This window comes from Pseudorasbora parva, chromosome 7 (assembly GCF_024679245.1).
Source record: "Pseudorasbora parva isolate DD20220531a chromosome 7, ASM2467924v1, whole genome shotgun sequence".
NCBI classification, from domain to species: domain Eukaryota; kingdom Metazoa; phylum Chordata; class Actinopteri; order Cypriniformes; family Gobionidae; genus Pseudorasbora; species Pseudorasbora parva.
This window is the reverse complement of record NC_090178.1, coordinates 11,145,743-11,168,641: the sequence shown is the minus strand read 5'-3', so window position 1 is coordinate 11,168,641 and position 22,899 is coordinate 11,145,743. Positions and strand designations below refer to the sequence as shown.

The 22,899-nt window shown below is 35.7% G+C and overlaps 2 protein-coding genes across 5 annotated transcripts; one reads left to right on the top strand and one right to left on the bottom strand.

The window, feature by feature from the left end:
• Positions 1 to 497: 497 nt before the first annotated feature.
• Positions 498 to 6,988, top strand: herpud2 (HERPUD family member 2). Of its 3 annotated transcripts, none has more exons than XM_067448110.1 (9): positions 498 to 688; positions 1,474 to 1,839; positions 2,483 to 2,560; positions 3,676 to 3,777; positions 3,872 to 4,008; positions 4,095 to 4,220; positions 4,801 to 5,124; positions 5,221 to 5,347; positions 6,370 to 6,988. In XM_067448110.1, exons 2-9 carry the CDS (start codon positions 1,693 to 1,695, stop codon positions 6,544 to 6,546), a joined length of 1,218 nt encoding a protein of 405 aa, XP_067304211.1. In that variant the 5' UTR covers positions 498 to 688; positions 1,474 to 1,692; the 3' UTR covers positions 6,547 to 6,988. The 3 variants fall into 3 exon arrangements, with proteins under 3 accessions (XP_067304211.1, XP_067304210.1, XP_067304212.1); XM_067448109.1 differs by having other exon boundaries at positions 1,470 to 1,839; XM_067448111.1 differs by having other exon boundaries at positions 510 to 688; positions 1,470 to 1,839; positions 5,245 to 5,347.
• Positions 6,989 to 12,832: 5,844 nt separating this feature from the next.
• tbx20 (T-box transcription factor 20) lies at positions 12,833 to 22,359 on the bottom strand. 2 transcript variants are annotated; one of them, XM_067449554.1, is made up of 8 exons: positions 21,923 to 22,359; positions 20,640 to 20,886; positions 20,224 to 20,388; positions 19,692 to 19,800; positions 18,903 to 19,061; positions 18,530 to 18,606; positions 16,379 to 16,491; positions 12,833 to 14,780 (listed from the first exon to the last, which is right to left on the bottom strand). In XM_067449554.1, the coding sequence occupies exons 1-8, from the start codon at positions 22,047 to 22,049 to the stop codon at positions 14,440 to 14,442; spliced, it is 1,338 nt and encodes a 445-aa protein (XP_067305655.1). In that variant the 5' UTR covers positions 22,050 to 22,359; the 3' UTR covers positions 12,833 to 14,439. The 2 variants fall into 2 exon arrangements, with proteins under 2 accessions (XP_067305655.1, XP_067305654.1); XM_067449553.1 differs by having other exon boundaries at positions 16,379 to 16,495; positions 18,531 to 18,606.
• Positions 22,360 to 22,899: the final 540 nt, after the last annotated feature.

The following is a 22,899-nucleotide window of genomic DNA, read 5'->3' as shown; positions in this document are numbered from 1 at the left end:
AATGCAGAACAAGGAGTATATTTCAGGTAATTTAAATTGCTTATTTTATTTGACAAAAACTATTTTAAATAGTGTGCATATAAAGTTTGTGGGGAAATACTTGAATTTTGTATTTTATTTAGTTGATATAGAATTTGTTGTATTCTGTAGTAGAAACTACAGTAGATTATAATTCTAAAGGTGTCATTAGAAACGTTCTTTATTAGATACTACAAGCAGTATGATTGCAGATAGTGTGATTTACTAATTTTTATTTATTTAATTTCCATTTATAACATTCGCGTGTCCTGTTTATCTACATTGTTTAGTTACAGGACATAGTTTAGCTGTATTTAATATAATTAGTGACAATATAATATTTTATTAGCCAAAATTTCCCAGCAGGTGTGTGGTATAAAAGTCTTTCCATGAAAAAGTATTTGTCTTTTGAGAAGAAGCTTCGCCTTCATGCTGAATTAGGAACAGCCAACAATACCCCATACCAGCTTTATTCGATAAGAGAACGAAATCGAAAAGCTGATCTGGGGTCAGTGCATATTTCCACCTTTTATGTATGTGGAAACATCTCCAAATGTACGGAACTGTCCGCTCTGGCTCTGTTCTGCTGTGCTGATGACGACATTTCCGGAGTTACGCCCGACTCCATTTTACAAGAAAACAATTTTAGGGCAAGATATTTTGTACTCGGGTACGTATAATTTTAGTTTGCTTCTTAAATTCCGGTATTTATTTTTTATATGAACACATTTTAAGGGTTCTTGCTGTTTGTGGGATTAGTGTGTGAAGCCTATAGCACACTGGCTAGTTAGCTGCTGGTCAATATCGTCTGATGTTTGTTTGCTTTCTATGTATTTACTGTTACTATAATGTTACGGGTAAACAATCTTATTTAAGAGAACACTTGTTTTTAATTTATATGTATGTATTTGATCAAGCAAACCAACGGTTATTCTGTAACATTAGTGCTGTTTAGTTAGCTAGTAACGTTACTAATCTTGTATCTGTAACAGTTAGCTTGGTAACTGTCACGAACATAATGAATTTTATTCTCTTCTTAATTAATTTATATCGCATTGTTTTATGCTATTTGATCATTTACTGAAAGGTTTCTGCCATCATATATGCAAATGTTAAATAATGAATAGTTGCACTGTGTGAACATGTAAGTTAGATTTTATCCAACTGCTGGGATTATTTGGGCAAATTAATATTCTTGTTGCTTTTCAACAAATCTAACACACAAAATTAAAATTGGACTCATTACATTGCTGCCAAGATTTGTGTCAGGTGTTAGAAATCTTACATTAATGAAGAAAGTACACTCTTTCTATCACATAGGTCCTTCATGCCAGTATGTACTGTATGATTTAACAGGTTTTCATGTAAATTATACATTTCGTATATAAAAGGAAGTGTCATGTTTTAATTTACGAGTAACATATTTCTCCTCCCTCTGTTTTTCTTTATAGACAGACTGAGTACATCAACCTGTCTCTGACACATTCCTCTCTTTAAGTTGTATGTCTAATGTTAAGTGCTGAGACTGCCTGGAAAGCAACATGAAGGATACTTTCAAAGTTTATCAGCCATGAATCAAGTCTGAGGAAGGAAAATATCCTTGCCCTTGAACAGGACAATAAGTTCTGTGTGATTCCCCCGATTCAAAGCTCAAGAGCTGCTTTATTATGAAATATGGACCAGGGTACAGTTGACAGCCCTGTTACTCTTGTCATCAAGGCACCCAACCAGAAATATGATGACCAGACCATCAATTGTTTTTTGAATTGGACCGTAGAGAAATTGAAAAAACACATCTCCAAAGTGTATCCTAGCAAGCCGGTGAGTTTATATTATTAAGATTATTATAATTTTTATTTATTTTTATAAGTATGTCTGTTGCCATTCACCCAAGAAAAAGATAAAGTTTTTACGTGAGCATTCATAGTAGACTAGCATTTTATTTCTATGATGAAATGTTTAGTCTCTCACTAATCATTAGTGCAGTATTTCGGGTATTTCCATAGATTTGAGAAGGATTAATGCTTATTTTCATACACAAGAACTAAAATAAGCTGATGAAAAGTGTCATAATTCCTCTTTCTTCAAGTTCATTTATGGCTGGTAAAGAGGTTTCTACTGGTAAATCACAGAATTAACATTTTAGGCAAGGTTTTGAAACAGAAGAAGCCTATGAAATTGTGCATTGACTTTATGAGATTACAGCTAGATGCTGAACATTCCTGTAGAGCAGGTGGCATTAATGGTATTTTTACACAGAGTCCCATGCAGATCTGTGCAGTACAGGTTCTACTTCCTCTTACTTTTATGCCATTTACTGATTAACTTCTTTTTTTTTCAACATGCCCTTCCGACATTTTAATCAGAGATTTCATCGCAAGTCTTTCTTATAAAACTCAATGCCTTTCTTGCATTTAGAAAAGCTGAATAAAAATAAAGTCCATGTTTATGTTTCCTCTTTCAGTTATCCAAGGACCAGAGACTTGTCTATTCTGGGCGACTTCTGCAGGATCACTTGCAGTTGAGGGATGTGCTAAGAAAGGTAAGCTCCTAATCTCTGAGTTCTGTTTAAACATCAAATCAAATGCACAAAAACAATTGAAGAAAATGGAAGTGTTTCAAGCTGTTTATGAGTGATTCTGAAACTTCCTTTTTACTTATAGATCCCAAATCTTTTGTATCTCACCACAATATTCATGATATTGACAGTTATTGGGCCATTTCCCACCATCTTGGGGTGATTTTACCCCTAGTAAAATTGTAGGGCTGCCCCCTAAAAGTCGACTAAAACGTTAGTCGACCAAAATTGTATTAGTTGGTCAGTTTAAAAAAAACTCCACAGGAAATGGAGAAGATACGCAATCCATGAGGGACCTATCATCAACTGTGGGGCCTTGTGGTAATTACAGTATGTTGTGCAGGAAGTCCAAACCTTTGCCTATCATCCATAGACCTGAACTATGGCTTATCATTTGCAACATGTAAGTAGTAGCAACCTCACATGTGTGCTATTATTAGACGCATATACTTTTGCTTTAAGCTTTGCGTGTGCTTGAGCTTGGAATTGGCTACATGTTAGTCTTAATAGTTATCCTATTAAAAGCTAATTATGGTTTCGTATTCCCCCAGTATATTTAAGTAATTAAATTAATATAAACGTGCAATTAGTTGACTAATGGCTTAAATGAACAACTACTAAAATCTTTAGTCGGGGGCAGCCCTAAGAAATAGTTTTAAAGTCAACAAGAAATAGAAAAAAAAAATGTTTATGCTTCTTATAGTTTGAATTGTGATCGATTCATCCATGCATGTTTCCTTTCAACAACAACAATTTGGATAAAAGTCTCTGCACTACATTTTTCTTTGGTTTTCACCTGGATGTGTCACAATGTAGAACAAAAGATCTGACACTTTGTCTGTTACTTAGCATGGAATTTTAAAAACATTGAGAGAGATGACACAGTTGCAAAGACATTCATTTGATGCATTTCTACATCAACCAGTAATTAAAAATAGCACAAACTGAATGCAATAACTTGTCTAGTGACCACCTTCTTGGTAATATAACGCAGAAAGGGCTGTTTATATTGTATAATTCTTAATGTATTATTGTATAATAGTATTTGACCAGTGCTCTACTCACTATTTCTTCAACAGCAAGATGAATATCACATGGTCCACCTGGTGTGTGCATCACGAAGCCCCCCGTCATCCCCAACTTTCAGCAGCCCTATTAGCACCTCTGATTCCAGCTCTTCAGTGAGTGCCTAGAAGAACAATGCATGCATTAAAAACAATAAGTATTGTATCATTCTTGCTGTTTATTATATCCATTATTCCTTCTTATTCCCAGACGTCAGACAGTAGTGGTCCAGCTTCATCTTCTATCCCTAGTCAGGAAACCCCAACCAACGCTGATGGTCTAAGGCACCGGGGAAACCCAGTGCAAACACATGGCCTCAATCCTGCCCCTACTGGTATGATGCAGAGGTAAATGCACAAATAACAATATCCCGCTCAAGACAAAGCCTGTTGAATTGAGTTGAGTTTTGAGGGTCTTTTGTTGTCCCACTTAGGCCTGAAGGAATGCCTCTTCCCATGCAAGGTGGTGCTGCTGCTGGCTTCCCTGCCCACCCTATGTATATGCCGATGCAAATGTTTTGGTGGCAGCAGATGTATGCCCGCCATTATTATGTGCAATAGTAAGTTATTACAGCCCAGGTGTTATTAGACACAAGATGTGACCCTGAATAAATATTTCAGTCCTCTCAGACTGTGATTTCAGGAAATAGTTTAATTTTTTTTTTTTTTTTTAAAGAGGCCTCATGCATTTATTTGATTAAAAAATGCAGGAAAAAGTCATCTTGTGAAATTACATTTTTAAACAACAGTTTTCTATCTGAATATATTTTGAAATGTAATTTATTTCTGTAATAATTATAATATAATAACAATTATTTCTGGGTGCTCAAAGTGCTTACATATAGAAGGGGGCAATCTCCTCAACAATGTGCAGCATTGTTACGCCAGTCTTCAGCGTCACATGACCATTCAGAAATCATTGTAATATGCTGATTTTCTGCTTAAGAAATATGTATTTATTATTATTATTATTATCAATGTAGAGAACTTAAAGGTAGGGCACTTTTTTCTATAAAGACATCATGAAATAAAAAGTGACCCTTTATACTTTGTTAATAAATGTACCATTTTAATGTGCACAACTCATCACTGTGCATTATTTTATTCCTAATTTTTCATTCTCAATCTTCTGTCTTTTAGTCAAGCTGCCATGGCAGCCTCCCGGGCATCTAGCGCAGCCCCCTCTCCAGCTCCCAGCGCTGGCCCCGCCACACAGCCAGTTCAGCCTAATGAACCTGCAGCCCCTATGGGGCCCAACCCTGCCCCTGAGGACCGCCCTGCCAACCCCAACATCCAGATGAACGCTCAGGGAGGAGCCATGTTGAATGACGATGAGCTCAACCGAGACTGGCTGGACTGGATGTACACAGTGTCACGTGCCGCCATCCTGCTCAGCATCGTCTATTTCTATTCCTCATTCGGCCGCTTCGTCATGGTGATTGGTGCCATGCTGCTGGTTTATCTGTAGGTCACATACTAAACAGAAGTTTTCTGATGAGCAGAAGTTGACTTGTTCTTTTACGAAATTTAGCATTGTATTTGCACTTCATTGTTTTATAGTTTGTCTTTGTTTGTGTGCTCTAGGCACCAGGCTGGCTGGTTTCCCTTTAGAGCAGAACTGCAGAATCCAAGAGCTGGAGATGGTCCACAAGATGAGGCTGAGCAAAATCAGGATCTCCAAGAGATGGTTCGTAACAGTGGCTAATATTTTTAAGGTTGCTGACATACTGACTGAACTCAAAAGTTTAGACTTGTATTTCCCTAAAAGATCATGTTTGTAGGATCTTGATGTTTTGTAGACATGAAAATTGTGCACATGTATGAATTTTCCTTTGAAATTAACATCTTTCTTGTTTAATTTTAATTTTGGTCTCTATATAATCCCCATACTTCCATTTGTGTTTTTTATTATTTTTTTAAACAAATTTCCAATTATTCTAAAATTTGGGAAAGCCATTATCATGGGTTGGGTGTCTATAAACTACATCGGACGCAATAATCAAATTTTATATTGGCAAATGAGAATAATTTTTTTACACTTTACATACAAAAGTTCGGGAATGGTACAATGTCTAGTTTTGAAAACAGATTCTTATGCTCACCAACAAATGCATTAAATACAGTATTAGTGTGAAATACTACGATTTAAAATAATGTTTTTAAATTGAATGATATTTTAAAATGAAATTTATCTTCAGTGTCCCATAATCCTTCAGATATTATTCTAATATGCTGATTTGAACACTTCCTTTAATTACACAGTGTTAGAAACATTATACTGCTTATTATTTTTTCTGGAAATAACTTTTTTCAGGATTCTTTGAAGAATAGAAATTTCAAAGGAACAGCATTTCTTTGAAATGGAAATCATTTGTAATATTATAAATGTCTTTACTGTCACTTTTGATTAATTTTTAATGCATCTTTGCTTAAAAGTATTGGTTTCTTAGAAAAACAAACTCAAACTTTAGTTTTTAGTTTAAATATGCTTTTTAGTATAGTATAGAATAAAAAAAGAATGTTAATTTTATAATAATACCATTAGGAGTTAATATTAATAACACATTTCACAATTATCAACAGTTACCAATAATCTTATAATGGTCATATCATTCTCACACTAATTCGTTATGAGACGTATACACTTTCTTGTGAACTAAAACATCATAAACAAACGTAGCAATCACTTTTCTTTTTGTTTTTCTGTAGGAGCGCATGATGGATGATGGGATGGAGGATGATGAGGGGGACAGCGGGGAGGAAGGTCCTGACGATCCCATGAACGCAGGCCCGCATCAGCCGGGCTTCCTGTCGGCCGCGTGGTCGTTCATCAGCACTTTCTTCACCTCCCTAATCCCAGAGGGACCTGCAAACGCTGCCAACTGAACTCCGATGTCTCCACATTCTCTGTGGACAGTAGAAAGAGGAAAAAATGACAATAGACTTAAAAATATATATAATAAAATACAAAAACAAGTACAACATGGTCAGCCATGTCCTGGCAAGTCTGTAATGCTGCTTCAATGGTGTTCAATTCCCTCCCCCATGCCATTGGCTAATGCTTCTCTTCCCGCCTTTATCAATAAGTCGGGGGGAGGTTTCATGGATGTGCTGTCCATGTTGTTACAAAAGACTTTTCTTCTCAAGACTGGTTGATAAACTCATACGACCATACGACTTAGTGAATCATCCAGTTACTTTAGTGCATAACTATTTTTCTCTTCCTTGTGTGTAAATAAATAGTAAATATTTACAAATATGAATATATGCATCTCATTGAAATAAGGTGTGTTTTTGAATAAAATCAGGTTTTGGTTTCTTATCCTAATACGTGGTTTTCATTTCCTTCAGCTGATCAACTGATACACCACTAGTGGGCGCCACTGGTTTAAAATAAATTGTGCGCCGCATCTACATAGGCTGCACAGATTTTAAGATGTGTCTCTCTTGTGAAATATATAGTAGCATATATACACTATATTTAGCCTGATCATTTCTCATTTAATAATGTAATTTATTTCTCATTTGGGAAGAATTTTTCAGGTTAAATATATTCATGTGTGTATTAGTATATAATTTGGATGGCATTGATAAGAGAGTATAATATATCTATATAGGTATCTGAATTTTTACGTTTTACATTTTGAAATAAAAGCCAGAGTCAGCATTCACATCTCTCCGTCCAGTCGTATACAGACATTGTCTTGAGGTGAGATTGAGACAAAGTAGACCATCATGCACTTCTGTGCCTTCAGAAAACCTCTAATCAAATGAAGATGGATTTTGTACGGTTCATTGTAACAACACAATTAATTATGCATGACAGAGACATTTATTGGGCTCATTTCACCCGGACTCCACTAAGTAACTGGACAAATCGGGTTATAGTCCCTCTTCCCAAGGTAGGACAACTCTTATCAGGAGAACCGATCTCCGAAGAGGGCTCTCTGTCAGACGATGATTTCATCATGACTCCATCCTTGGTTGGATAGACCTAGACAAATGCAGTTGTTGAAATTATTTCACTTGAATTGAAGCTGATTTCTCCAGGAATACATAAAGGAATAAAAATGTGATTTATAACTTTATCAATTAAGGGAGACGAGGCCTAGTTGTCACATGGCTCGGCAGTTTCTGAGTAGGCTAACTAAGGTTTAGTGTTTTCCTAAAGCTGTTTTTTTTTTTTTTTTTGTGGGTTTCATACACCATGAATCAAATGATCTTAAATAGAAATAATTGTGTGAATCCTGTTGTCTGAACGAAAGTACATTTCATCATATTTTTGAAATATTTGTTGGACAAACAAAACACAACAAAATTACAATGAAATACCTTCAGATAAGACTCAAGTACATAACTGAAATGTAGGTTTAAATGCAATAATTACAAGTGTGTGTGTGTGTGTGTGTGTGTGTGTGTGTGTGTGTGTGTGTGTGTGTGTGTGTGTGTGTGTCATATGTATTATATTGTATTATATTATATTTATTAAATTAACAACAGCTCTTCTATCTCTGGCATCACTGTGAAAAAAAAATTGTATACAGTTTTTCTCAATGGCTTTGGCTCAGTATTTCTTGTTCACATCAGATTTGAATTTCTTATTGATTTAAGCAAATTGCTTGTGTTTTGGCAGCGTTTTTTGCAATTGCACAACCAAATGCACTTGACTTGTTGTTTTGCTTATAACAGACAAGCTGATTCTCAGTGAAACTGTCAAACTCTTCTAAACATTATTTCATTGTGTGAGCCATCACATGCAAAACAGTCAATTCAGTTATTCAAATCTGTCAGACATGCATGTAAAAGCCTATTCCATACATATCTGACATGCAACGTTTGTAATGTCTGCTAAATTGGCAAATGGCCTGAAATTGTAATGAAACAGAAATCTTACCTATTTTTTTTTTTTTTTAAATAGGAATCACAATTTTACAAATCAACCAAACAAGTTAGAAAGCATATATGGAATTTATTTTTGTAGAAATGTTATATTACAACTGAAAATTCCCAGTTGCTTGTTGTGGAAGAGTGTGTGGTGGTGTGTTCGGAGAAGACATAATGTGTAAAATGAATGTGAACAAGCAACTGTCATTTTCGGTTTCTGCAAAAATAAATGTACTGTATAAATGAAAATGTTTATTATGTTTTTATGTATTACAGTGTTGACTTTTCCCAGTACATTTTTACTTATTTTGAAATATCTAAAAAGCTGAGTGGGATACACTAGTGCAATTACTAGACACAACTGATAATCTTTTGTAAAATAGAAAGCAGATAAAAGTAGTAAAAAAAAGTATTAAAAAATATATTTCCATGGTGACTTTTTTTTGTTCTGATAGTTCTGATAATCCAGAAAACAGTTGTGATATAGTTTGGAGAATGTTAAAGACGGTTTTGAAAAATATGCCCAAGCGTTTGAAAAAAAACTGTAATTGTTTGTGTGTGTGTGTGTGTGTGTGTGTGTGTGTGTGTGTGTGTGTGTGTGTGTGTGTGTGTGTGTGTGTGTGTGTGTGTGTGCGCGTGCGCGTGCGCGTGTGTGTGTACAGTATATTGCTGTATAATGAACTGTTTTGTATTTCATAATTGTTGCTGTTAGAATTTTGCTGAAAGGCAGTTTCAGTTATGACACTTGACCCTATAAGGTAACAAAAGGTAAACGTGTTCAGTTAAAGGGTTAGTTCACCCAAAAATGAAAATTCTGTCATTAATAACTTACCCTCATATCGCTTGACACCCGGAAGATCTCCGTTCATCTTCGGAACACAAAGGAAGATTTTTTTTTTTTAATCCGATGGCTCAGAAAGGCTTTCATTGACACCAATGTCATTTCCTCTCTCAATAAAAAGACAATAAAAGGCACTAAAGACTTGATGAATGTTAAGAATAGTTTCTGTGCAGCTTAAAGGAACACTCCACCGTTTTTAGTAATAGGGCTTATTTAACTTCTTTCCTACATTTAGATATGTGGGCAAATGCATTTTTGTCTCAGTGCATGCATTGTTTTAGTTTGGCAGGGTCGCCGCTACCTTAGTTTAGCATAATGAATGGAATACTATGTTGCCAGCTAGCATGTCCCGAGTAAAAGTGGTATCGGATTGATACCAAATTTTGCAGCATCACCCACCACTAGTAAGGATGAGAGCCATGATATCTCTGCGCCCAAGTAGCAGTGCTTTGCCTTTGCTTCCCCATAATATAGTCCCAAGTCAATATCTGCCTAGGAAATCACCTAGTCTTAATCTGCATCGCTATTTGCACTCTTTGTGAATATGCAGGCCACAAGAAGTAATTAGGTGAGTGTTTTTTGTTTTTTTTTTGGATCACTTTTACTCGGGACATGCTAGCTGGCAACATAGGATTCCATTCATTATGCTAAGCTAAGCTAGCGGCGACCCTGCCAAACTAAAACAATGCATGCACTGAGACAAAAATGCATTTGCCCACATATCTAAATGTAGGAAAGTAGTTGAATAAGCCCTATTTCTAAAAACGGTGGAGTGTTCCTTTAATTAATCAGCAACAGTGGTTCGGATCGCCAATGTCACGTGATTCAGCAGTTTGGCGCTGGCGGTTTAAAACGCAATCCGAATCATGAATCGATGCGCTGATTCAAAATGCTCCGAGATTTACAAAGTGGTGCTTTGAAATTGGTCCATCTCTATATGTCGTTTTTTTTTTTTTTTTTTTTTTTTGCATAACAGCTATTTGATGGACTTTTTAATGATGTCTTTGGTGCCTTTTATGGGTCTTGAGAGAGGAAATAACATTGGTGCCAATGGAGGCCTTTCTGAGCCATCGGATTTCAACAAAAATATCTTCATTTGTGTTCCGAAGATGAACGGAGGTCTTACAGGTGTCGAACGACATTAGGGGAAGTAATAAACTAAATAATTTTCATTTTTGGGTGAATTAACCCTTAAATGTTGGGCAATAAAGAATAGACATACAGACGGGATAGATAGATAGATAGATAGATAGATAGATAGATAGATAGATAGATAGATAGATAGATAGATAGATAGATAGATAGATAGATAGATAGATAGATAGATAGATAGATAGATTTGTTTGACTCTGACTATTGAAATTAAATCTTCTATCTAATTATTTACATTTTTTTTTTCAAATAAAAGTAAGTGAGGCATTTATGAAACTCTTTCTAAAATTGCCATGCATGGTTAACCAGTGTTTAATAGCGGCAATAAACAACATGGACTCTATTGACAGGGATGTGGGTTAACCTTAATTCACTGGCAAAGACAGCAGACAGTTTTCCATTCCTGCCTATCATTGAAATGTGCTCTTTTTGTCTAGCGGACAAATTAAAGGAACATGGCGGGGAGGGGGAAAAACATGCAAAATTAAATAAAATTACATTAGATTAAGCTGGCAGTCCTTGCTGTGTAAATTACACTCTTATTCCTTAAAATGGACTCCCTGGTGAACTGTTCCTTTCAATTTCTTTAGCCATACCTCACGGCCTTCAGACCGCCCTTCCCCTATCTGTTTAATCCAATCACCCTCTCACTGGATGTTATTTATTTGCTTATTTATTTATTTTCAAAGGATGCAACTGATTTTTATCAGAGGATAGAAGTGCCTTTTCTTCCTGGTGAAACGGTGACTAACGACCTGCGATCGATTTGTTGGTTTGGCCATGATAGTGATGGCTGTGTGACAGAGAGGCCATCTTTATTTTTTAGAATTATGCTTTAGACCTTACAGCCATACAGCTTCCTGCCAAACAAATAACACTTGCAGTATAATAAATGATAATTGGTGTCACCTCTGTATATGATTAGTCAGAAACAGTCGGGTCATTTTTGGGGATTTAGCTATCAAATCCATTTATAAGAATTCTGAAATGACAGAAAATTGGTTTCTGGTTTGTACAAATTGTTCTTTTTTTAATTAATACATTTATTACAATGCCAAATAATTAAAATGTTTAATAGTTTTCAAGGCATACTTTTCAATCAAAATGCCATTTATGCTGACCTAATACAATGCAATTAGAGAATCGTTCAGATTTCATTTGAAATACTTACATTAAACAATCAATAGTCCACATTTTCTGAAGAGGCACAATCGCTTTATATGATGAACAGATTGAATTTAGGCTTTTATTCACATATAAACGTTCATCAACTCACACATCAGTTGTGGTAAACGGAAGCTCAAGCATGTCTGATTGAGTTGCGAGAACCAATGAGGTTCATTCTCGTGTTACGAATCACGTTTGAGCTTCAGCAAGGACCAATAAGGTTTGTTCTTACAGGTCAAGCAGGTATGGTTATGCTTCTATTTATGTTCTGATCAATTTTTGTATGAGAATAAAAGCCTAAATTCAATCTGTTCATCGTATAAAGCGATCGTGTCTCTTCAGAAAATTTGGATTAAACCGCTCAATTCATATTGATTAGTTTTACGATCTATTTATGAACTTATTGAAGTGTCAAAATAGTGCAGCTGAAGGGACAGAAATCTCATATTTCATTCGAAGTATCTTCATTTATGTTTCAAAGATGAATGAAAGCCTTTCAGGTTTGGAACGGGTGAGTAATGACATTGAAAATTAAGTAAATTTCTTCATTTTTAGGCAAACTATCCCTTTAACTGCCTAAACAACTCTCCAAGGCTTCAATGAATTTATGATCATAAAACCATTGATTTTTTTAAATGAATACATGCAGACATCCATACGGAGATAGTTCTCTGACTTACTGAATTTCCAGCGTAAAATGTACATGAAGGAAATTGTATAATTTGCTTTCTTGAAAGAGAATATAAGTTATTTAAGAGGAACAGAACCTCTTTAGTTTATAAAACAGAATAAACACCTCTCTTGAAGATCTGTGCAATCATTAAGAGCCGCATAACTTTTTATTTGTACAATTATGTGAAAAAGAACGTTAAATAATTCCACATATTTATGTCTGCTGTCCATCAGTTCATTTTCACAGCATCAAATGTTGTAAAATTAAGTATATTCATTTATTAAAAATAAAGTAAATAAAAAGGTAGTTTTTGATTATGTTAATAGATGCTTAAATTAATGTTCCTTATTTCAATCATATAACAAATAGATAAGCTCGCAAAAAGATGTAATTTTACATTATTATAGATGCACTGGTTAATTATTAACACACTGGTTTCAAATTTCATAGTGTAAACATATTTCAATATTTACTTAATATAATGATTGCGGAAGGCGGCATATAACAAAAATGCAAATGTAAAAATCACACTCTCACAACATTATTTTGGGGTGATATATATTTCTTTTTGTTTACAAATAACATCTATCATTGCTTCAAATATTACATTAGCCATATCTTTTTCATAGCTGAAATAAATATATTGCACTTAAAAAAGGCATCAAAACAAAATGCATCAGGCATCTCCTTATAAGTAGGATACATCTGACTTAAAAATACACACAAACAAACAAACAAAAGGAAATAAAGAGAAAACATTTGCTAATATATTGCAACTACATAACTGTTTGTACAGTCTGTTCATAACAAATCAAAGGCTTGAAAATGGTGGGCACGTGTTTTTATCAGCTTTACCTTTGACATCACATTGAATTTAAATAAAACACCCTGAACGCTAAAATTCACAGAAAAATCTGACTCATTAATTGCAATGTGCGGCTCTGCTTTGATGCTTGTGTATTTATGCTCATCTGTCCTGGTCAAATTTGAAGGATAAATAAAACACAGTGCCATCATCATTAACTTCCTCACACACACACACACAAACGCACCAGTTCCTCTTCATCTGGCTATTACGGCTAGTGCTGTTTCTGTGTGATTTAGTTACAGGATGTTGATGAATTGTCGTCGATGTCGACTGTACAAATAGGATCACTTCAGCCACAAATCACCCAATTTCCCTCATTCCGCTGGAGAAGACGAGCCTATTATTTAAAAATTAGCCCATTATTTACAGGTGTAGACTTCCTGCAAGCTGGCTGTCGGCAAGCAGCCTTGAGTGGCTATGATCAGTATTCTGTGTGTTCGCTCTTCTATTACCCAGTTCCAAAACTGGATTTCCTGGTTGCAATTTGTACAAATGGCCTCACAGGTTCACATTAGTTGCAGATCACCCTTATTTTAACAGAATTATAGTTTTTCTTGCTGAGAACAGAATAGCAACTTAAATATGAAATACAATGAAATACCTTAAACAGTTTTTAAAGAAGATACTTATCTGACCAGAAAGATCAAACCAACCTGTCCAACATTTTTGAGTCCACATATATGATGTTTCCATCCAGTATTGCGGGTTTCAGAAATCACAGCGCCCTCTAGTGTCGACAATTTGAACAGGAGGGCTGAGTGGTTGGCAGCTCCACAGATATCGTATCATATCATTAAGAGGTGATGGATCATGGGGAATGAGAAACAGCAGTTGTCCAGTGTAACATTCAGCGCGTTACGTTCTCCCTTATTTGGCTCCGAGCGGCGATAAAGGCGTGAGATGAATCGTTACAGGTAGCATAAACATGTTAGACAGATCTCCGAGTCTCTTATCAATGCTAAAAACTCCTCAAAGTAATAAGAATCCATGTCCGTTTGGGCTCGTTCGTTCACTTTTTCTCCAGCACAACTGCGAGAAGCAGCACGTCCGGGTCGTCAGGTAAAGCCCTTTCAGTCAATGTTATTTACATGTGGTTCTTCCTTTCGTGTAAGCGTGTGTTTTGCGCGTGTAAGGGTGCCGTATGTCTTCGCATGCTGGCGATAGGGAAATCTTATCAGGCTGAAGTAGCAGGAATCATACGAAGGGGGTCATGACTGTGGAAGAATGGCGCAGTCCCTGGATGGCGGCGTAGGGCCCTTGCTGGAAATAGTGGTGGTAGCGTGGCATGTGGAAGGAGGGGAAGGTAGGCCCGCTGCCCTGCATGGAGCCGGCCAGGGCGGACGGGGTGAGAGGCATGCCCAGGCGACTGTAAGGGGGTAGAGAGCCCTGGATGGGGTGTGAAAGAGGACTGGCCAGGGACGCCGTGCTGGTTCCGATGGCAGACAGAGACTGAGGGTGCTGAAAGCCCGAGAAACCAGATGTGGTGGTGACCCAGGAGCTGAGAGAGAGGTTGTCCGATGCAGTGAATGCCGAACCTATACAGGGAAAGAATTGAATGCATAATTTTTACCATAAAATGAGCATATTTATGTCATAAAGTTAGTCATATTTGCTGCAGTAAAAACCTGTAATTGGCTAACTAAGATTTTACACTCTTAAAAATAAGGGTTCTGCATTAAGGCTTAAGCAGAAGAACCATTATTTGGTTCCCCAAAGAACAGTTCCTAAAAGAACCTTTTTTCTTAGTGTACATTTTTCTACTATAAACCTTCATGGAACAATCAATGCCAATACAGAATCTTCATTTTTAAGAGTGTTTAATAAATGTTTAATATTTGCATTATATGTAATTTACTTTTTTATGGTAAATGGAAGTAAAACTATGAATTGCCATATAATTTACGGTAATAAACAATATTGAATCCGTGAAATTACACATGATTCAATTTTATATTTTTGTTTCTTACTTTAGTTTGTAGTTTTGTTACATTTTATATTATTTAGTTAACGTTTATTGCATAATTTTAGTGTCGTGTGTTACCCTGCAAGGTGCTTTGTATGTGTGTGGGTGTTTGTGTGTAGTCTACAATGAACTCTTTCTATTTTACCTGTATTATTATAGTAGTTATCACTGCATTTTAAAAAAGGAGATATGTTAAAGTAAATTGGTATATTAACCCCTTAAGTGTCACTGGCCCACCGGTGGGCCCATTTGGCACTGCATGTTTAAAACAATATATCCTATATTTATCCTAATCTAATGTTGACAAACTATATATCATTCGAAAGCTTACGAACTCAAGATTCATTCTGTGCAAACCGATTTGAAATCGGACCTTGCGTTACCATGGAAACGGTGCTCTAAATTATTCTAGCGGGCTCCTCCCCAAGTGGCGTTGTAATGTTTCATATTTATTTAACATATTTATTTAATTTATAATAAAAACCTTTTCTAATCTTGACAAAACGCATATCGTCGGAAAGGTCTTAGTCTCACGGTTCTATATCTGCAAACTGTTTTGTGATATTTACACAAAAATATATATATTTGACACAGGAAATTTCATTTAAAAAAATCAATGGAATTTCAATGACACCCGGTGGCTATTTGTGGTACAACGCCTAAACAAAATTTCATGGGAACTTCAATTTTTGTGATATCAACTTCAAATTTGGAACAAAAATTGATTAGACATATGGCTTTGATTTGATAGTAATTTTAGAGTCCACATTATTTTGTAACATATATATTTTATATTAAATATTAAATATCTAGTACAGTATATTTGATTTACAATACATTTAAACTTCCATAACTTTTTTAAACTTAAATTTTTTGAAGTGATTTCACTTGAGCAATACTCTGCTGACTGTCTTCTTTAAAATGAGACCAAACTTATGTCTATATTCCAAAGCATTCTTGAATTGCAACCATTTAAGTTTGGATAGTGAATTTTCATGTATATTTTCAAAAAGGGGGGTGACACTTAAGGGGTTAACATTGTATCACTCAATATATGGTTCGATGTAGTAAAATATACTAGCACCAATATGCAACCTTGTCACATTATTTTTACAGTAAATTTATGGCATTCACAGTGAAAGTAAATTTACAGTGTACAGATTTTCTTACCTCTACTGTGTGCCGAGTGCCCATCTTCACCCAGGGTATCCTCATCACCAGCATAAGTCCGAATGGGCGACCGGGCGTAAGAGTGCTTGTGGATCAAGCTCTCAACACTTTCCCTACAACAAAATCAAAAGACAAGAGCCCAAAATATATCTCTATATTCACAACCGCTTACATAAAATCATGTGATGTGGTTAAATAGCCTAAATATATTGCATTTTAATAAACTGAACTATAATTTTTTTAAAGGATCTCATTTAAAGTGATAGTTCATCTAAAACTGAACACACATGAACACATTTTAAAGAAAGTTTTCACTCTTTTTGTTCATACAATGAAAGCCATCAAGAAAAAGGCATACAGGTTTGAAACAACATTGAGAGTGAGTAAATAATTTTTGGGTAAACCAAAAAAAAAAAAAAAAAAAAAACGTTATCACACTCCTTGTGGCAGCAACAAACAAAGTGAGCAAACTTATTGACTAACTTTTTAAACCATACATTATGGTGTGAATATGCTAATTTACTGGTACAAATTACACATCCAATTTGTCTGTCTGAAGGTTCTGCGTTCACTGCAACAGTTCAAACTGGCTTGAACAACATGCACATAAAAATATGTTAACACACAGAGAGAAGTGTGTCTGCTAGCCTTGCAGTAAGTGCATTAGCTCCTGTTAGATTAGACTCCTCAGACAGGCTGAGATGGTCTGCATCACAAGAGCCATGCGTCCACATTAGCCTCCCAATTAGGTTAGGAAAGTGCAATATCTGTCAGCAGCGCAATACAAATATGTGTGTTTTTATCTGCGATGCGCTCCCGAGGAGAGGGGCCTCGCAGCCCTACAACTTGGGTGGCTGTTTTCAATCAGTCACAGGGCCCAATTGAATTACGCTGTGTTTTAGTGCAGTGCCCGACTCCAGACTAATGCGATTTCTGCAGCTCCCTGAAGATCAATTGATCAGATCTAATTCACAGCCCTTCCAAAGAGAAAAAGAAATAGAGAGACGGAGAAAGAGAGAGAGAGCAGGATGCATTTTTGTGTGGTATTTTTGGCAGTCATTGACTTTCGCTTGTTCTTTCGTTGGGGTCTGAAATGGACCTTGCTGGCAAATGTTTAACTGGAATGCTAATTTGAGAGCATATTGCCAAAATCAGTCATTTCCAGCATTTCTAACCTTATCAAATTATTTTTGGGTCATTCAATTACTTTGTTTGTGAATCTTGTGTTAGAAAAGCTATTTTTCTTGTGCATTATATATATTTATATATATATGGTATTTAGAAATCATATAAAACATTTACTAGTGGGCAAAAAACAGCATTATTCATAAATGTATATAAAAAGGGGGCATTACTTTTAGATGCTCCATCTGCTCTAAACATTATATTGGCTTTTGTTAATGTGATTTGGGAGTACATTGCCCGTTTCAGTTCTAGTTTTATCAAATATTTTAAGCCATTTTCATTTGTTTTTGATTCTAAATATTGGGCCAGAAAATAATAGATACATATACTACAAGAAAATGCACTACATACAAAAATATGCAGCTTAAAAATATTAAATATATGATAAGTAAAGATCATAAAACACACATTCACTTTCATTTTATAAAAAATATATATATAAAAAATAGCATATGATATGAAAGCATGCTAACCTGCAAATGTTACATGTTTCTGATCTAAAACTTACATTTAGTTTTGTTCGATTTATTCTGTGATGTTAAAACAATATTTTTGGCTTGGACCAAATTTATTTTATCATTAATTCATTTTATACGTTTACCACATGATCCACACATTTTGTGTGCTTAATTTCTCTTTTTTTTTTTCATTGAATCAACCCACCCACACACTAATAAGAGTCTAATGAAAAGCCACTTCTGCACTTGTTAATGAGTTTCACTGTGCGGTCCCCCACCAACACACACACACACACACACACACACACACACACACACACACACACACACACACACACACACACACACACACACACACACACACACACACACACACACACACACACACACACACACACACACACACACACACCACTCCTCAGAGCAGCTGCTCCTCCCTCTGCAATCACTCACTGCACTGAACCCAGGTCAGAAATCAACACACGACTAGCAGCAGAATTCCTCATACCTCTCAATATCCGTGAGTCTGGAGGAGTCTCTGAAGCCTTTGGCAAAAGGGTTGCTGTCAATCTTCAGTTTGGTTATCTGTAGCGAAAATAGGAAACAACTAAATTATTCCAGCAGATCTTTTTCTCTCCCACATGATACCATAAGCATTCAATTAAACATAAGGCCGGATGGAATGACTGATGTCTTCCAGTAAAATGTTCTGCTAAAAGAGAATCAATTTCAAACCGTTGCCAAAATGTAAGTACTAGTTTAGAGCAGAATAAAAATAGATAATTGGGGAAATATATAAAAAACATACATCTAAGCATTCTTGCTTAAATATACTGGCTTTTCCAAGTGCCTTACTGGTGAAGTAGTTGATTTGTACTCACCAGCTGATTTTGGTAAGCAGTGACTGCAGTGAAAACGGTCTCGGTGAAGACGAATGTGCGAAACTCCTCAGACTTTAGGTTAAGTAGTGACGCCGTGTGATCTTTCTTCTTGATGATATGAACTCGGGGTTGGTACTTGTGCATGGAGTTCAGGATGATCTGTTAAAGGAATATGAGCAACAAATTGTGATTTGCTTAATTCATATATTTACCTGAATGTATATTATATAATAGAGCGTATTTCAATAAAACAGAACAGTATGTTTCTTATATTATTTACAGCAAGAATTTTGTGTTGATTATATAGCAGCATTTATAAAGATAAAGAAATTTGTCTATCAGAGTTTGTGAGTAATATATTTAATATATAATAATCCTTCCCAAACCTGAGTGTATTATGCATTTAATAAATTATATTAAATGTATAAATATCACATTTTTATATAAAATATATTATTATTATTATTATTATTATTATATTAAACAATATTATATATTTATGAATAACAACCCTTATGCATCATCACCCTAATATAAATTAAACTCAAAATGTTGTGTTCTATATTGTGCATCGGCTTCTTGAAAATCAAATGTTTTGTAACGAAAATGTAGTTTTGACTGACATTATCAGTTTATCATATATTGAATTGTCAAAAACACAATTGAGAAAACGACTTAACAGGCAAAATCTCTTCTGTGTAAGCAACTTTATTTAGATAAACGTTTTTTCCCCATTACATATCACAGAATAAAATGTAAAGCAGATATTTTTAAAAGTGTTCGACTTACGTGTCCGTGTTGATCCAGTTCGTTGTTTGTAAGCTTCACTTTTTCGAAGGAAACCATCTGTTTCAATAGCTGTTCTCCTGTAAACGGCGAATCCGGATGCACGTACAACCTGTAAAATAATAACAGAACCAAATCGTTTGTTTATTCATGCTATAGCATTTTAATAGCCCGTGTGTATTATTAGATTGTTTTAATTTAGCCTACCTTTTATTCTTATATTAAACTACATTTCACAAAATTTGATTTGCATTTGAATCTCTAGGCTATCTAAAAATAAACGACGTAAAAACAATGAAAATAATAGAACGTGCGAAATTTAAATTTGTAAGAATTATCCGTTCACATTCTAATTACCGCATCAAAATAATAATAATAATAATCTGTTTCGTAATGATTTAGGCCTATTCTCTTTTCAGTTACAGCGGCCGTTCACAATTTAATAATTAGGCTAAAGTAGCCTACCTAAAACCTATTAAAGTTAATAACAGCAAAAGAACGCATAGCCTAGGAAGTAATGTGACAAGCATCTTACCTAGCAGGTAAAGGTGGGTCTGCCTTTCCGGCCACAAGCCACGAGGATCTGTGGTAGGCGTATCGATACCTTTTATTGTCCACTGGAACGATGTCCATTAGAACGATATATTTGGCGTCCGGGTCCACTCCGGAAAATGACACGCGAATAGTCGGAAACATTCGCCTGTTGAAGCAGAATAAGCGGCATTTATGCTAGGTGAGTAACAATGTTTTTAAAGAATAAACTGGTTCAAGTAGGCCTATGTGAAACAGAAAAAATAACTGAAGTAGCATAATTTGTGTTCTGACAACAGTCGTTCAGACAACAGACCTATTAAAAAATAATAACCTAAAAAACGAATAGCCTAAATAATAGGCTAAAGTCGTATCGGTTTAAAACTACAAAAAAGTAAATTCATCTATCTGCCTTTTTACCTTCCAGATTTTGTGATAATCATTTCCGTGCCGAGTTCGTGGAATTTGTCCCACAGTTCTTTAGTCTCGAGGCTGCAGGAGATCTTGGCCATCTCCTCGCTGGGCACGCCGGGGGTCGTAGGAATGAGCGGCTCGGTACATAACGGAGCTCCGGTGCCGGTGCCGCCGCTGCTGAAGTCGCCGTGGGTTTCCAGCGAAGGCAGGTCGCCGAGGTTTGGGTGGCACGACGACTTTTCCACGAATTGTTCTAGAATTAAAATGCAATTAATTTTTAAAATGTAGCCTATATGTGCACAAATGTAGCTATTGCAGTTGGTGTTACCAAATAAGTCTGGGATAGGCCTACAGATCTAATAAAATAGGCTATCAAATAATCAGGCTACAGGAACAGCATAATACCAATTGCATTATTTGTTTTAACATTAGAATACAATATGAAGTGTAAATGCATCCTATTGCGTGCATCGGTTCTCTATAAAACAACAAAAGCAAACAATTCGATAATAATGATCCAAAATAAAAAATGTTTTGGAATGTTTTAATAACAGAAACAAACAATTCGATAATAATGACCCAAAATATATTTTTTAAATGTTTTATTTGCTTAGTCTATATTTATTTATGGATTTATTTTATTTTAATGAATTTGTCTGAAATTAATATTAGCTACAAATCGTAGGTAGGCTACGAAGCCCCAACAAAAAAAAATCCTAATGCAGTGGACATTAAAAACTATATGTTTTTTAATTTTATAGCCTATTTACTGATATCGCTAAGACTTCGTTCTTGTTTTGATATCATGTGTAAGTTTAATGTAAAACAAACTGGTAGGCGCACGAGATGGTTTGTCGTTTGTTGGTTCACCTAAAATTAAAACAATTGGGTTTTTCAGGAAAGCTACAAAATCTTTACAAAACCATTGGTCAAAAACAAAATTGATCTTTTTAAATCTCATGTTTGTTTCCTTTTCTTTCTTTTTTTTTTTAGCTTAACAGAATTACTCTTGATATTGACAGGTCACCAGGTTACTCAATTTCCTCAGGATATTTGCAATTTTACGACCGCAGGAGCGCTGAAAGCCTGTGTAAATATTTATGCATTTTATTTATGTAATTATTTATTCGAACGATGTACATTATAGGCTATTTGTCTGTATATAGACCAAATACATAGGCTACTGCTCTAGTTTAACATTGACGTTAACTTACGTGCGTCTCACGTGCAAAACAAAACCCCAAACCCTTGTCATCCAAACTTTCACTCGTTAAAGAGTCAGATCTTACCCAGCGGCTTGATGGTATTTTCCTCCGACTCCTTGTCCTTCGCTTTCCCACTTGACATGAGTGCGGCTATGGAGAAAGCATTCGCCCTGGAAGAGAGCTGCGGTTTCGGGGAAGAGGTGTACTCCATGATGCGGGTGCTCAAAACTATTCTCGACAGCACAAATGTCCAGATTAAGCCCCGAAATTACTTTAAATTGCGAGATAATATTTTAGTCAGGATTAAGAAAATTGCAACAGACTGTTACTTCCAAAGCGTCTGGGACATTGTGTGTCTCGTGCTCCAGTCACCTTCTAGTTCTCTTGCACAAGCAAGGTTTTCATTGTAAGTGTTGGGACACTTGCAGTCTCCTTAATTTCACTAGCCCCTCCGTCGTACACAGCCACGACCAATCGTTGTGTTGCTTCTAGATCATTGGCTCTTCAACACACTCCAATGTCTACGGTGAGTTTATTTACAAACCCTACTATGCTGAAGGCTTGGCTCATGAATATTAATTTTTTCACATGGCGTATGTCTTCTTGATTTGCTGAAAGAGTGACGTTAGTGAGAAGGCGTCAGTGAGCTGGCGAATCATGAAGGTGTGGCTTTTGAATATTTATTAACTGTTTGTGACTGGACGCCTCAAGGTTACCACGCAACGTCAAAAGGCGCTTTCGCCAATTCCGGGCCGCTGTGATTATGATTTCCATCAGAGCATCCATCTCACGGGCAGAGCCGCAGCCGTCAAAATACTAAATAAACTTCATCACAGTTTTTACACGTCACATCTGTCTACACAGAAAAGCTGGTTATGTGGGCTTATTAGCTTCCTTCATGCATGGAAGCCTAAATGTCGACGTCTTGTGAGAAAATTTCCAGTTTTTAAAACAAGTGTTTTATCAGTTAAACTAATTTGGTTTTATTTGAAATCCAGACGGATTAAAATGTTAGTATAATAATTTTCTGTTAAAGATATTAGCTGCAAGAATAACATGCT